Source organism: Centropristis striata, chromosome 4 (assembly GCF_030273125.1).
Source record: "Centropristis striata isolate RG_2023a ecotype Rhode Island chromosome 4, C.striata_1.0, whole genome shotgun sequence".
NCBI lineage: Eukaryota > Metazoa > Chordata > Actinopteri > Perciformes > Serranidae > Centropristis > Centropristis striata.
The window spans coordinates 3,748,945-3,765,154 of NC_081520.1; the positions used below are offsets into that span (position 1 = coordinate 3,748,945).

A 16,210-nucleotide genomic window follows, 5' to 3' on the forward strand; every position below is an offset into this window, starting at 1 on the left:
ATTCAAAATCACAATTTATGTTGGACTAAAGGACTAAAAAAAGACACAAAATGACCAAAAAAAGACACAAAAAGACACAAAATGACTTACAAAGACATGAAAAGAATTAAAAAATGGACAAAATAGCCCAAGACTCCATAGAGTTAAGTTGTTAATCAATTTCTTGTTCCCTGAAAAAGGCCTACTTGTATAATTCTGAAATGTACATTATCTTTCAGTTTTGGTTAAGCTTACCTTTTTTTATTTACCTCTGGCAGTTCACCACTTACCTTTGTACCCTTTCAAGCTGTTCATTTGACTTGAACTGCTTGAATTTCAATAAAAAACTGGAAAAATTGGGGTGTTCTAAAACTTTTGACCGGTAGTGTACATATTGAACATTGTTGGAGAATCTCAAGAATAAATAACATGAGGACTGAGGAAATGAGCTGAGGTGGGATAAGTTAAAGAGTGTGTGTTTTGTGCACTTACAGTAGTGATAGTCTCGGCGGCAGCCACCATGTCTGCTAGTCCAGCATTGATGATGTGATCTTCCAGGTCTTTAAGCATGGGCTCGATCCCGCAGGGAACCTTGTCCATGAGAGAAAACATCAGGTGCAGCTCTGGTTGGAGGGGGGAGAAAACCAGTGTTACACATAAGAAACACATTGTACTTCTCTTTGCACTTGCAGACTCATTCATTGTCCTCATTTATTAAATGAGCGTACGACAGAAAGTGAGCGTAAAGTGGGCGTACGATCATTTCTACAAGGCTCGGCATTTATCAGTTTGGACGTGAGTGGAGGGTACGATCAGATCTCAGTCTGCTCTCAGCTCGTGTACGCAGGTTTGAGTCAGCATGAAGTCCACACGTCTGAGTCTGAGAACTGATCTCAGACTATAGTATCGATGCCTGGAGCTGATAAAACTCTGTGGTGTTTTGTTTTTAATGGTGACAAAGCAAAACATGTTTAGGCTACATCATTTGTCATTAAAACAGCATTTAAAATAAATACACCCCAAATACACCCTACCGTGAAATTCTTTAACCAGAATACTAGCTGAGGATATTAAATGTTGTTGTCTTCTGCTATTAAATGTTTACCGTTAACTGGCTCCGACACCGGAGTGTCAGCGTCTCCTTCACCAGCGGTTCTGACCCAATAGAAACATTTCCAATCAGCGCTGCCACACGCTCCTCTGACTGGGACAGAATTATTACTAAATATAAAGAGGTGAATAATATATCTCCATCATAATAATAACAATATTTGGATATTATATTGGCTATAAGGCTTTATATATCACGATGTATAAATTAATTACTCAAACCTCGCCGGGAGTTTAATGCTCCACTGCTACTCTGCTGACAGCACCACTGATTTCCTTCCTTTTCACTTTTTATGCTGCCAAACAAAACCAGTTTGTTGTGTTGCTGCTGTTGGACGTCAGCGTTTCACTTTCTGACTCTGAGAAATTCCTCTTCTTTTAGAATTAAAACTTACTTTAAAAATATTGTTTACCTTCTTCAACCAAAAAGCTGTGGAAACTTTTAAGTCTGTGCTCCAAATGTAAAATATTCACTGAACTTGTTTGAGTTTATAACTATAAGTACTTTTATTTCATAAACCTCCGTCGCTGCGTATTTCTGTAAAATGTCTATTTCCTCCTGTTGTTATTTGTAACGGTGCACTTTGCTAATAAAGTTGACTTTAGAGGGGAAAAATCCTCTTCTTGGCCGTATTGCGTCCTTCAGTGTCGGAAACTCTCGAGGCAAGCTATCTGAATCAGGTATATATTATATGTATATTATATATATTAAGGCGTGATATTTAAATGACGCTTGTTTTGAGCCGCCACATTTATCAACAGTCGCTCATTCTCACGATGTGATTGGAGAGATACGATCATTTGATAAATCACACGTGAACCCTGTCGTAAGATGAAATATACGCTTGTTTCTACGCTCATTTGATAAATGAGGGCCTTTGACTTAAGACTTTTTACTCCACTACATTTAGCTGACAATGAAAGCTCAACATGAGCTCAACATGAAAAAAAATATTTAATATGATTACAAATTTATAAAATATAACTGTGTGTTCAGTAGTTAAAATTAGTCCTATATGGACAATATTAAAATGCTACTTATTTAAATGCATCAATACAAATAATCTTATAATATATTTAGAACATATAAAACAATCTGAGTGTGTCCACTCTGCATAATGAGTACTTTTACTTTTGATTACTTAAAGTACATTTTGGTGCTGATACTTTTGTACTTTTACTTCAGTATGTTTTGAATGCAGGGACTTTTACTTGTAGTGGAGTAAATTCATAGTGTTTTATTAGTACTTTTACTTAAGTAAGGGATCCTAATACTTCTTCTACCACTGCTTGGTGATGCTTGTGTAAAAAGAGAGCTCTGAGTCGAAGTAAACACCCAGATTGCGGGCAGCATGCTTGATGTTTGGGGACAGGTTCCCAAGATTTGTTTTTTTTTCAGGTCGCCAGTCAGGTTGGTAGGACCGATTACAAGAACCTCGGATTTCGACTAATTGAGCTGGAGGAAGTTTTCCAGCATTTGATGTAAGAGAAACAAGCATAATACCAGACACGATGTCAGTGTTATTACCAACCAACGAGACAAGGAACTACCTAATAAACCACGTCACTGATTTGTCGTCACTGCAGCCGTACTTACTGTCTGTCTCATTTCGTTTGATCATCCCGGGACATTCAGCCAGGATGGTTTCTTTGAACGAGGTCACCAAAGCGTTCACACAACACTCCATAAGCTGTGAGGATACACAGAGCAAAGACTACCTTAAAAGGAGAGTTCTTTAAACTAAGAAACCAAACTGATGTTTTTGAAGAGAACTGGTCAAAATGGCTCAGCTATGTGTTAACTGTAAGACCTGATTTCATATAGATCGCAAAGATAACATCAAACCCTCTATTAAGATTTTTTTTTAATTACTTTTAAATTTAATTTTTTTTTTTAATTACTTCGCTATTTTCAAGCAGCATCCTTATATTTTTATGTATGATGTGCTTATGTCGACTCTGCTGTTTTACTTAATGCACAATCCTCCCCTTGTTATGTTTATGTTTATGTTATGTTGTATGTTCCTGTGCCCACTGGCACTTATGTGTATGTTACTAAGAAAAAACGAATAAAAAGTAAATAAAAAAAAAAAAAAGGGGATTTCTGTATTTTATAGGTTTGGCTATGAGATGAAAGTATTAACTGAGGTATCTTTAAGACATCACTATCATAAATGTTCATTTTATGTGTTACAAAAATAAAGCAAATATTGACAGATTTCTCATCAATATCAATATCCTTCTCAAGCATCTATTAATCTTACAAGATTACCTGAAAATCACTGGCTGAAGGAAGTGAAAGATAAGTACGTTTTGATTCTTGAGATGCTGTCAGAGACACTTACTGCTTGGACAGAGTTACATTCACGACATGTCTCTAGATATCGAAGAGCTCTCTTCTCCTCTTCTCTCAGTTTTGCATCTGCCTGCAGAGAAACACCAAACACAAACACTGAATCAACCGGCCATTTTAACTCTATGAATATTTATAATATTTATTTTCTACTCACTAAATTTAGCTTGATGCTAATTATTTATAATGTACAAAGCAAGGTTATTATAGTTGACGAAAACTAACGAAATAATGAGAACTAGAATTGAAAAAACATTTTCATTAACTGAAATAAAAATAAACACAAGAATAAAAATAAAAAAAACGATAACTAACTAAAACTGTATTATGTGGTTACAAAACTAACTAAAACTAAAATTATAGTGAAAATATCCTTAGTTTTCGTCTTTGTCAACTTTTTTCATACGTAAACCTTTTTGGTTGATATGAAATCTATTTCATCTATCTGGTTTTATGACTTAATTAACTTATTGGGGCTGAGATGGATCAGACAAAGGAAATAAAGGAAACAGTTATTGTGACTTTTTTGAATCTTGCACCCAACAAGTACCCCATTACAAAAAACTAAAACTAACACTAAATCTAATAAAAATTAAGCATTTTCCAAAAAGTAAAAATGAATTAAAACTAGCAAACTCACTCTAAAAAACGAATTAAAACTAATGAAAAATCCAAAAATATTTGACCTTGGTACAAAGGCCTATCGGTTTATATGCTGTCCGATAGGTGCTGTTGTTACATTTTTACTTTTTACACAATATATAAATCAGAAAATGTAAATTATTGCAAAAACAGTAATGATGTTTATTTAGCCGTTTATTTTATTCCTTATTATTCTTTATTTTCTCAGTTATCATTTAAAGAATTGGCTGACAATGTCACCCATTGTTTGTATAAATTGAACATTATTTAATAGTTTTAATGTTTGAGAAAGTAGCTCTCTGGGTACATTTGCAGAGTGGTGAAAAATCGGCGCATAATGCTCATAAAAAAGGTCCGTTTTCATTCTATTTCAAAATATTACTATATCAGCCACCACATCTGTTATCGATTAAATATTCTGCTCTAAAATCAGCACCGGCATCTGCTGGGCTCTAATTAGTATCACAAAACAATGTGAAACTTACTCTAAAAAATTACTTATTTATCTTGAGACTTAGATATGTGACTTGCTACTCCAAAATGATGAGAAACACACTGAAAATAATTGTTTAGTTTCCATAAATAACAAGTCATAATAATAATAATAATAAGTATGTCAAAATAAAGATTTAGTGTCTCAAAAAATGGTAAACTTCACCAAAAATAATCGCTTATCTCAAAATAATGTGAAACTTACTCTAAAAAATTACTTATTTATCTTGAGACTTAGATATGTGACTTGCTACTCCAAAATGATGAGAAACATACTGAAAATAATTGGTTAGTTTCCATAAATAAGTCATAATAATAATAATAATAATAATAAGTATGTCAAAATAAAGATTTAGTGTCTCAAAAAATGGTAAACTTCACCAAAAATAATCGCTTATCTCAAAATAATGCCTGAATTGAAAACAAAATGAATACGGTATAATTCCATAGCTTAAACTAATTTGTAGGCACATTAACAGCAATCCCTCCATCAGAGCATTTGTCCTTCACCCTGACACCCTTTTACCAAGGTTATTATAGTTAACGAAAACTAACGAAATAACGAAAACTAGAATTGAAAAAACATTTTCGTTTACTGAAATAAAAATAAAAACTAGAGTTTTTAAAAAACGATAACTAACTAAATATGTATTTTGTGGTTACAAAACTAACTAAAACTAACTAAAATTATAGTGAAAATGTCCTTAGTTTTCGTTTTTGTCAACTTTTTTCATTCATAATTCAGTGTTTCTATTTAAACATGCAACACATGGTGAATATGTTTACTGAGACTGGGATGTTTACAATAGAACCAAAATTCAAAACACCCAGAACTGTAAGAGTTAATAACCTTATTGGGGCTGAGATGGATAAACCAAAGGAAATAAAGGAAACATTTATTATGGCCTCTTTGAATCACACACCCAACAAATACCCCATTACAAAAAAACTAAAACTAACACTAAAACTAATAAAAACTAAACTAAAACTAAGCATTTTCAAAAACTAAACTAAAACTAGAAAACTCACTCTAAAAACTAACTAAAACTAACTGAATTTGAAAACAAAAATTCACAACAAAATTAAAACTAAAACTAATGAAAAATCCAAAACTATTATAACCTTGCCTATTACTTGTAATAATCGTGAAAAATGTGAATAATCACATACATATTTCATGTAGTTCTGGACGCCATTCTGTTGCAGGTAGGACGGCGCCTGTGTTCTGTAAAACCTCTCTGTGGAGTCTAGGTAGGATTTCTCAAAGTTATCTCTGTAGATCTGCAGCTTGTCCTCCGGGTTAGAACACAGGTTGACTGGCAGGAGAGAAAGAGAAACGCACAGATTAGTCACTGTAGTGTTTATTCTTAATTATTATTAATACCTTAGCATGCAACCAGCATTTGTTTTTTCTTTCACAGGTTTTAACAGGCTCAATTTCAAGGACTTGCTGATAACATGGCGTTTAATGCCCATTGTTTTTCTCATGCATTTCAATGTGTTACTTTCGCCTACTGCAGGGATTCCCAAAGTGTGGTGCGTGGACCCCTGGGGGTGCGCAAGCTGCCGCTAGGTGGTGCGCGAGATGAAAAATGTAATGGCGGTCTGATAATTACACAATTAAATTTTTTTCCCCCACACAATAAAGAAGTGCAAATAAACATTTCCTTTGTAAAATGTAAAATCAAAAACTGTAATATTAATAAATAAATGCAGTTTATTCAAAATACACTTCATCTTCAAATGAAGCGTAGAAGAAGTTATCTTCTTCCATGTTTCCAGCCTGTGTTATGATGACGGGTTGTTTAGCTCCACGCTCATTTAAACTTGCTGCAATTTTGGTTCAATGCAGCTCAAAATATTATAACATTTTCCCAACTTATGTGCTTTCTGCCTCTGATCCTGAGCCTGTCATCATCCTCTTTGCTCTTAAAAGTGGAAGCTTGCGCAGAACTTTGTTGCATTATATTGAAACTGCGTTTCAGATTAATTCAAATGTGAGACTCATTGTTGTGATGGTGATTATTTAATTATATGTGTGTTCTCATTTGAGCATGATTAAACATGCCGCCTTTAATATGGCTGTAGAAAAGCTTATTGCATTTTGTTTTTTTTAAGGTGTGGGGGATTGGGGGTGCGTCAACACGGTTGGGACATAGAAGGGGGTGCACGGCTAAAAAAGTTTGGGAACCGCTGGATTTGTTTTTTCTTTCACAGGTTTTAACAGGCTCAATTTCAAGGACTTTATGCTGATAACATGGTGTTTAATGCCCATTGTTTTTCTCATGCATTTCAATGTGTTACTTTCGCCTACTGTATTTGAATATTTATGCACATTGGGGCATAAATTAGGTATCAGTGGAAAGATGAGACTCTTGTGGATTCAATGAGTCCACTTTTATTCATGTGAGATGACGTTAGTGCCTGTAGTAGCCGGTTCATTGCAATGAAGGCATTTCTTGAAACTTGAGCTCAGTGTATAAAATGAGCTGCTGTGACCTCGAGGATAATCACGGCCTCGTAAAACTTTACAACCACAAACTAGAGACCAAGAGCGTTCAGAGGACTGATGGCTTTCCACACTATATTGACAATGAGGGATTTGTTAGCAGTTTGGAGAACTGAAGTGCTCGCCATCTAGTTGCTGAAAATCTCCAAAATGACCAAAGTTTTTGAAACCAAATCACAGCATGGATTTGTTTGTGTTGTCCCAAAGGTCTTGGTGTATTGATGTAATATTTTGAAGGATTTTTGACCATTTTTATCCCTTCTTAATATTTAAAAGAATTGAGCACCAAATGAGTGTAACAAATGGTATCAACCCCAACATTGCTGCAACAATTTCTGGGCCATAGTTGAACATGGAAATGGACTTCAGGAAGAAAAATATTAATATTCTGAACCCTCATATGGGCGGCTGTGGCTTAGAAATTAATTAGATAAAAAATAAAGTAAGGTATAAAGTAAGGTAAGATAAAATAAGATTTAAAAAAATAAAAGTAAATAATAATAACAATAAAAAGTAAAAAAAAAAAATAGATAAAAGATAAAAGAATAAATAATTAAGAAGTAGAGCATGATTATATATATATATATATATATATATATATATATATATATATATATATATATATATATATATATATATATATATATATATATATAATCATGCTCTACTTCTTAATTATTTATTTATTCTTTTATCTTTTATATTTACAAATAATTAAGAAGTAGAGCATGATTTTATATATATATATATATATATAATATATTATATATTATATATATATGTATATATAATCATGTTCTACTTCTTAATTATTTATTTATTCTTTTATCTTTTATCAATTTTTAAAAACTTTTTATTATTATTATTTACTTTTATTTTTTTAAATCTTATTTCATCTTACCTTACTTTATTTTTTATCTAATTGATGTATATATATATATATATATATATAAAATAAATAGTAGCAAATAAATAAATAAAAAGAGAAGATGTTATAACACTGAGACGCATGAGCAGAAACATGGTTCAAGTAAAAGCCAAATTAAAAGATAAGTCTTACGTTTGAATGAGCACAGTCTGTACTGTAAAGCGATTTGAGTCGTTGCAAAGTGACTAGAAAAACGCTATATACGTGCAGGTCCATTTACCATGTACCATTCATACACCTTGTTAGGTTCAACAAATTAATTTTTCATTTTCTTTATTAGAGATGTATGATCAGAACAAATTGACACAGTGCTGAGCTGCATCTCAAATTAATCTTCAGATCCCCAGCACACTATTCAGAACTATTCAGTTCATTTATTGTTTTTCTCCTCCTGAATATTTTCAATAGAGATGCAGAATTAAGACTTTAAGTCTCTGCAGTGTTTCCATTTCTACAAGAAATAACGTGTTGCTCTTTGCCTTCCCATGTAATCATTTCTGTCCGTCTTACCATACGACTCTCGTACTCCTATAACGAGCTGCGAGTCGAAGGCCTCCCCCTGCCTCTCGGCGTGCACGAGCTTCATGGCGCTGTCCTGCAGGCGACTCTTAATATTGGAAAAGATCGACTCGTTCCACGTGTCCAACATCAGCTGGAAAAACAGAAGGTAAGGTCAGTAATAAATGTGCATTCATTTATCAAAAGGAGTCTGGTGGCTATAAAGAGAGCAGATATGGATTTGATTCCCATCAGGAAGCGGTAAATAAACGTCCTCCTCTCACCTTGCGTACAATGCTGTCCTCCATGTTTGTTTTCTTGTTGCTGCCCTGTTTGCCCATGAGCGTGATCTCCAGCTGACAGAAGGGTTTGGGCAGGATGTCACACTGGGTGAAGAACTTCCTCCACTCTACGATGTAGGCCTTTAGCAGCGCTGTGTCGTCTTGGTGGCTCAGCACCCGCTGACATGGAAAAAAAGGTGCAAGCAAAAGTTGGATGATACATGTCAACCAATAATGAATTATGATGCTTTCTTGTATGCAAAAATTGCTTTACATGTCTATCTGTATTAGGGTTGTCAAAAGTATCGATACTCAAAAAAGTATGCAAGACTTTTACTTGTAGTGGAGTCATTTCACAGTACTTTCACTTAAGTAAGGGATCTGAATACTTCTTCCACCACTGTATCAAAACTGATGATGTGATCGTTTTGACGAATGATGGGCCTTTTCAGACATGAGTGCAACTAGCCTGGGTATACCCAGACTGCCTTGCGCGCTCAAATTTAATTTCGAACCTCCATCCAGTCTGGAAACCACGGCAGTTTCTTAGCCCTGTTTTAGGGATCCAATCACAGAGCGGGGAGGGACGGCAAGACGATGACGCGTACTACTCGGCACTTGGAAGCTTGTAGTTTTCCGGATCCAACATGGCTGCTGCAGACCCGAAACTCTCTTTAGCTGTAGATGGTGTTTTAAATAGTTTAGAGCGAAAGTTGAAAGGCGAAAGGTCTCTCGGCGGCTCCGCTGTCCCCCGGCTCGTAGCGAGATCAACGGTAGCGCCGGCTCGTAGCACCGCTACGAGCCGGGGGACAGCGGAGCCCCCAGAGACCCGCAGCAGCTTGTTTATTGCCCATAAAATCAGTGGATGTGTGTGGCTGAATGACATGAGGGGGAATAAAGCGTGAAAATAAATAATCTTGCAGAAAGCGAGAACTGGAGGAGCAAAGCAGCAAACAACACTCTCTCACAGACACACACACAACAAACATCCATCTCTGTTGCTCTACTACGTCATCTGGTATAACTGATCTGATTGGCTAAGAGCTACCTACAGACGCTTTGATAGACATTCTAAGCGCCCAATAAACGGCTCTGGAGGATCGTAAACCACACCTCCTCTACGGAGAAATGCATTGTAGGTTGCCAGACTAGACCTCATTTGAGAATAGTCTGGTGTTAGCCAGGCTAGAGTGCAACATGAATTACCATCAAAAGAATGTTAAGGGAAGCATGTCTAAAAGGACTTACTAAAACATACAAAATAAATCAGCCTGAACACACTTAAACACGTGTTACTTACAGCTTGTGCTTGTTTAATGAAGTCTAGGATGTCCTCTTTGAGGGCTTGGTGGATTTTGGCTGGTCCTTTATCATCCCATAGGCACACAGCATGGACGTCTCTGGAAGACACACAAGAAGGAAATGGGACATGAAATAAACAACGTTTATTCAAATTGGTTAAGTCAAACTCTGCAACTCAGACTCTCAGTGACTCTCCTGACCTCAACATGTTTCAAACACACGACATATTCTTGCAGATATACAGTACAGGCCAAAAGTTTGGACACACCCTTCTCATTCAATGCGTTTTTCTTTATTTTCATGACTATTTACATTGTAGATTCTCACTGAAGGCATGAAAACTATGAATAAACACATATGGAATTATGTACTTAACAAAAAAAGTGTGAAATAACTGAAAACATGTCTTGTATTTTAGATTCCTCAAAGTAACCACCCTTTGCTTACTAGAATATAAGACATGTTTTCAGTTATTTCACACTTTTTTGTTAAGTACATAATTCCACATGTGTTCATTAATAGTTTTGATGAATCTACAATGTAAATAGTCATGAAAATAAAGGGAAAACATTGAATGAGAAGGTGTGTCCAAACTTTTGGCCTGTACTGTACACCTCAAAACTTTCTCTTTTGAAACACTTCTACTCTCCACATTCCCCCCTTTGTTATTTTAGAGATAGTCACATAAGAAGTCAATTTTATTTACATAGCACAACACAGCGAAAAATGCCTCAACAGGCTTTATAATCTACAGAGCAAAATGAAACCCTCGATGTAGATTATGGTTCATTTCTCTACAATAAACCGTCTCCAGTCATTTCAGAGAATTTGGAATTGGATGGATAATCTCAGTAACTGCTGAAATCATTGCTCACTAACAGATTTAAACACATTTGTGAACAGATTTTGAGAGCAATAGGCCTTTTGTCTACAAAGAAAAATACCTAAATCCTTGATTTCAGCTCATGAAAATACGGAGCAAAAACAAAAGTGTTTTTTATATTTTTTGTTCAGTGTATTTATAATGCTGTAAATAATGCCTTGCAACTTGCTGCCAGGCATCACTTTATTGAATTTGGTCTCAAGCTTTCATGCTGCACACACACACAAACATTAAAAGATAACACGGGACTGGTTGTTTTTTTTCTTGTTATTTTGTTTTATATCATTCCTCAAGATTAAATAAAGTTTGAATTATTGTAAATGTGATGTAATCTTCCTCAAAAGTGCCTGATACGATCACAGCTTTGGGGGGGGAAAAAAAAAAAGAAAGGAAGGGTGACCAATTTTATATGAGGTTATAATTCAAAAAACAAATACCCCCGATGTTAAACTGCAACACAACATTTTATTTCATCGAGAAACACATTAAAGCATGGAAGATAATTACTACCCTTAAAAATCCTTGAATGAGAGAAACTTCTTTAACCCATTGAAGCCTGGAAAGCGGATACATCCTTTTGTAGTATTTGTATAAGCTCTCAAATACTTTTTGAATTTCATTTCTATCTGCTACAGAGGCTGAAAAATCTATTATTTAGTAGAAGCGTTGACACTTCTGTTGAATTTCCAGAAAAACTTCAGGTTTTAGGGGCTTATTTTAAAATCGCCCAGAGGTTTTACAGGCGTTTTAGGCGTCAATGGGTTAACAACTTTCTATTATAAGCGGCAGCAGTACATCAAGTTGTGGCAGTGAAGCTTTAGAAACTGGAATCTTTTCTATCCCACAATCCAACAGGCTTTCCTACAGAAGTATGTCAGTGTGTGTGGATTATGTTCAGCATGACACCTGTTGGTAAAAAAATAAGCTGTTGGACGTGTGTGCTGCTGAAATGCACCAAAATAGTCACTGTGAGCGGTGTGTTGCTCAGAGTGAGGCAACTGTTTTCAGCATCTGAGGCAGCAGCAGCTGTGCTGATCCTGCGCTGGACCGCTTTCTTAAATAAGACAGAGGAAAGTAAAAAAAGGGACAGCAGAGAGCATCTCTTACGAGAACAAGTCGAACCACTGTTGCTTGGTGACGGCTTCCTGTCTGAGCAGCTTGAGAACGATGGGCCGCATCAGATCCCACTTGTCCTCAAACTGCAGAGACCCCTTGTTCTGGAAGAGATATATGGAAAGGATGGAGTGGGAGGAAGAGGAGGAAAGATGAGAAACAGCAATGAGAAGAGAGGGAGACAGGGAGAGAGACAGAAATGTAGAAATAAACAAAGACATAAATAAAGACCGAAGACAGACCAAGGCCGTGGATCAGGAGGCTCATTTCAAATGGTGCTGCAACAGAATAGCTTTGAAGCAGAAGACCATCTCTGAACAGAGTGGGAAAGAACCTGGTCTCACAGGAATCCGTGAAATAACCACGGATTTGCTTAACTCAAAATCCGTGGAATAGCCACAGAATCACTCAAATTTCCGTGAAACTGACACGGATTTTGCTACAATGCAAGTTAATGACAGTCATATCCCGTGGCTATTGGTTTGTTCCAAGTCACGTGACTTTCAAGGTCCCGGTGGTCAGAACAAAAAACATGGCGGACAGTTCTCTCATTTTTAGTGAAAAAATCAATATTTTGACTAATTTTCTGCATAAAAATGGATTTTGATCACATTTCTAGAGAGAAATATATGTTTTATTTTCTAAATATTCACTCAGTGAATGTACATAATCACTTTGTATGTTGGAATAGCCACGGGATATGACTGGCATTAACTTGCATTATAGCGAAATCCGTGTCAGTTTCACGGAAATTTGAGTGATTCCGTGACAATTTCACAGATTTTGAGTTAAGCAAATCCGTGGCTATTTCACGGATTTCTGTGAGACCTTGTTGGTTGAAAATGTTGACGTGCCCTCTCATTTGCATGCCAAATGACCTCTTGGATAAGAATGGCAGCATTCTTGTATAGTTCTCATATTTCTTTGTTACATTTAATTCTCCCTTTTTGACATTTGCTGCTATTGTCACTGTAAATGACTGGATGACATTAAAAGTAGGGCTGCAACTAACAATTATTTTCATTATCGATTAATCAGTCGATTATTTAAATGATTAATCCATTAGTTGTTTGGTCAATAAAATGTTGAAAAATATCAATCAGTGTTTCCCAAACCACAAGCTGACGTCCTCAAATCTCTTGTTTTGTCCACAAACCAAAGAGATATTCAGTTTATTGTCCTAAAGGAACAAAGAAACCAGAAATATTCACATTGAAGAAGCTGAAATCAGAGAATTTGGATTTACGGTCTTTAAAAAAACAATTATTAGATTATCAAAATAGTTGATGATTAATTTAATAATCGATTATTGTTTTATTAATCGAATAATTGTTGCAGCTCTATGACATTTAAAGCAGTATGCGGAAATGGGAACTGTGCATATAATCTGCAACCATAGCAAGTAAAAAAACAAAACTATTTGTTCTGGTGAACAAGGTTGCTGGAAGGTTGGTAGGGTTAATGATTTCAGGTTTAATATGATGTTTTCATAACCTTTTAGGACCTTAAAAAGTACCAGATAGACTCATTGTCCAGAACTTTCTTGGTCAAAACACATCTTTACACCCCAGAATAAAAAGAGTAGGAAGATGGAAAACATTACATAAAAGCAAGTCTATAAAAGTGGGTTTTAAAAGAAGTCACCGACTCTATGCACATTATTTCCTCGGGCAGCTTGTTCCAAAGTCGGGACGCTCTGACGGCGAAAGCCCGGTCACCTTTGGCCCGGGGTTTTACTTTGGAACAGTCAGAAGGACGCCACCCAAGGATCTAAGGACGCGAGTTTGCTCATAAAGAATTAATTATTCTAATTTATTCTGAGGAGTCAGACCTGAACTTTAAAAGTGATCAGTAAAATCTTATCTGATTGGAGCACATTGTTAGGCCTGTCACGATAACACATTTTGAGGAAGATATATTTTCCCAGAAAATATCTCGATGTTTAGTTGATGTTGTTTTAGGACCATTTTACGGTGGCCCTGAATTGCAAACCACACCAGCAACTCATCACAACACACCAGTAATTCACACAACCAACAGCAATTCACACAACACGTCAGCAATTCATACAACACACCAGCAATTCACACAACACGTCAGCAATTCATCACAACACACCAGCAATTCACACAGCACATCAGCAATTCATCACAACACACCAGCAATTCACACAACACATCAGCAATTCATCACAACACACCAGCAATTCATCACAACACACCAGTGATTCACACAACACATCAGCAATTCATCACAACACACCAGCAACTCATGACAACACACCAGCAACTGATCACAACACACCAGCAATTCACCACAACACACCAGCAACTGATCACAACACACCAGCAATTCAGCACAACGCACCAGCAACTGATCACAACACACCAGCAATTCACACAACACACCAGCAATTCACACAACACACCAGCAATTTATCACAACTCGCCAGCAACTCATCACAACACGCCAGCAATTCACAGAACACATCAGCAACTCATCACAACACACCAGCAACTCACACAACACACCAGCAACTGATCACAACACACCAGCAATTCATCATAACACACCAGCAACTCATCACAACGCACCAGCAACTCATCACAACACACCAGCAATTCATCAACACACCAGCAACTCATCTCAACACGCCAGCAATTCACACAACACACCAGCAATTCACACAACACACCAGCAATTTATCACAACTCGCCAGCAACTCATCACAACACACCAGCAACTCACACAACACATTAGCAATTCATCATAACACACCAGCAACTCATCACAACGCACCAGCAATTCATCAACACACCAGCAACTCATCACAACACGCCAGCAACTCATCACAACACACCAGCAATTCACTCAACACGCCAGCAATTCACACAACACACCAGCAATTTATCACAACACACAAGCAACTCATCACAACACGCCAGCAATTCATCACACCACAACAGCAATTCACACAACACACCAGCAATTCATCACAACTCGCCAGAAAATCACATAACACGCCAGCAACTCATCACAACACGCCAGCATGTGATGAACTGCTGGTGTGGTTTTCACTTCAGGGCCACCGTACCATTTTAATGTTGCTTATGTAATGATATTAGAGTATAATAAGTGCAATCCTTTTTGTAATCCTTTTCAAGAGCAATGAACTTTTATTTCTCAAGTATATTAAGCACTGGAATGGAAATGTGGAAAATATATCTTAAAATATCCTAGATTTAAAAAAAATAATAATAGCGTCACAGATGCAGATTTTTTCGGCAGAAATTAGACGTTTCTGAGTAAGACAAATAAATATCATCATTATCAACCATAGTTGTCAACCAACCCGGACCGTACTTCCGTCCTTCACAATAAAAAAACAGTACAGTGAAAATAAAGATGCACTTTTTAAGATTGTCACTCGAGTGTCGCCCAGGCATTCTTACTGCCTTCCCTCATCAGATTTACTTTACTATTGTATTTAGACATGTAAATCTCCATCTCCATAAATTAAATTTCACAAGTAGACTGTTAAATATGTATAAATCAATTAAACCTATACTGGTGGTGCCGATCTTATTTTAAATGGCCGTGAAACACTGGAAAGTGCAGCATTGGGGATGTGACCGGATAGGGAAAATAGTACTGAATGGAGGCCAACTGGTGAAATAGTTACTATAAATAAACTACAATCGAAACAAACAATCAAAAATAGAATAGACTCTAGTGCTCTGTTAACAAAACTGAGCTAAATATTATATTATTTATTTATTATATATATGGCTTATGGCTAAAACTCAAAGATGGAGTCGTGGTTGAAGCGTAGCAGTTATAGTTTTAAATGGTTATATGCTCACTGTTTCTTTCAAATGTTTGAATTTTGTTTGTGTTTATCAGTTCCAAAGTTTAACCCATAAGAACCCAGACCCAGTTATCCTTAAAGGAAAATGATGGGGGATATACAAAAGAACAAGTGGACCACATAGAACACATTTATGATGTTTTAAAAAATATACTAGTCCTAAATGTCAAAGATCTGTGATGTGACATAAATGTTACATTTGGCGTTTATGGTATTTATTTTTATGATATTTCTTATTTTTAAATTTAAAAA

At 36.0% G+C, this 16,210-nt stretch overlaps 1 protein-coding gene and 1 long non-coding RNA gene across 3 annotated transcripts in view; both read right to left on the bottom strand.

The window, feature by feature from the left end:
* Positions 1–16,210, bottom strand: part of LOC131970452 (uncharacterized) — a 96,074-nt gene that overhangs the window by 24,821 nt on the left and 55,043 nt on the right. The window lies entirely within an intron of this gene.
* Positions 1–16,210, bottom strand: part of LOC131970446 (cullin-5-like) — a 35,128-nt gene that overhangs the window by 15,809 nt on the left and 3,109 nt on the right. Inside the window, exons 2-9 of one of the 2 annotated variants that reach the window (XM_059331842.1) lie at positions 12,085–12,194; positions 10,093–10,192; positions 8,796–8,972; positions 8,524–8,665; positions 5,747–5,892; positions 3,435–3,515; positions 2,687–2,780; positions 472–602 (exon numbers count right to left, since the gene is read on the bottom strand). In XM_059331842.1, the coding sequence (XP_059187825.1) occupies positions 472–602; positions 2,687–2,780; positions 3,435–3,515; positions 5,747–5,892; positions 8,524–8,665; positions 8,796–8,972; positions 10,093–10,192; positions 12,085–12,194 (981 nt within the window). Of the gene's footprint in view, positions 1–471; positions 603–2,686; positions 2,781–3,434; positions 3,516–5,746; positions 5,893–8,523; positions 8,666–8,795; positions 8,973–10,092; positions 10,193–12,084; positions 12,604–16,210 lie in introns of those variants that run through there. The other variant, XM_059331841.1, reaches the window with a different exon arrangement.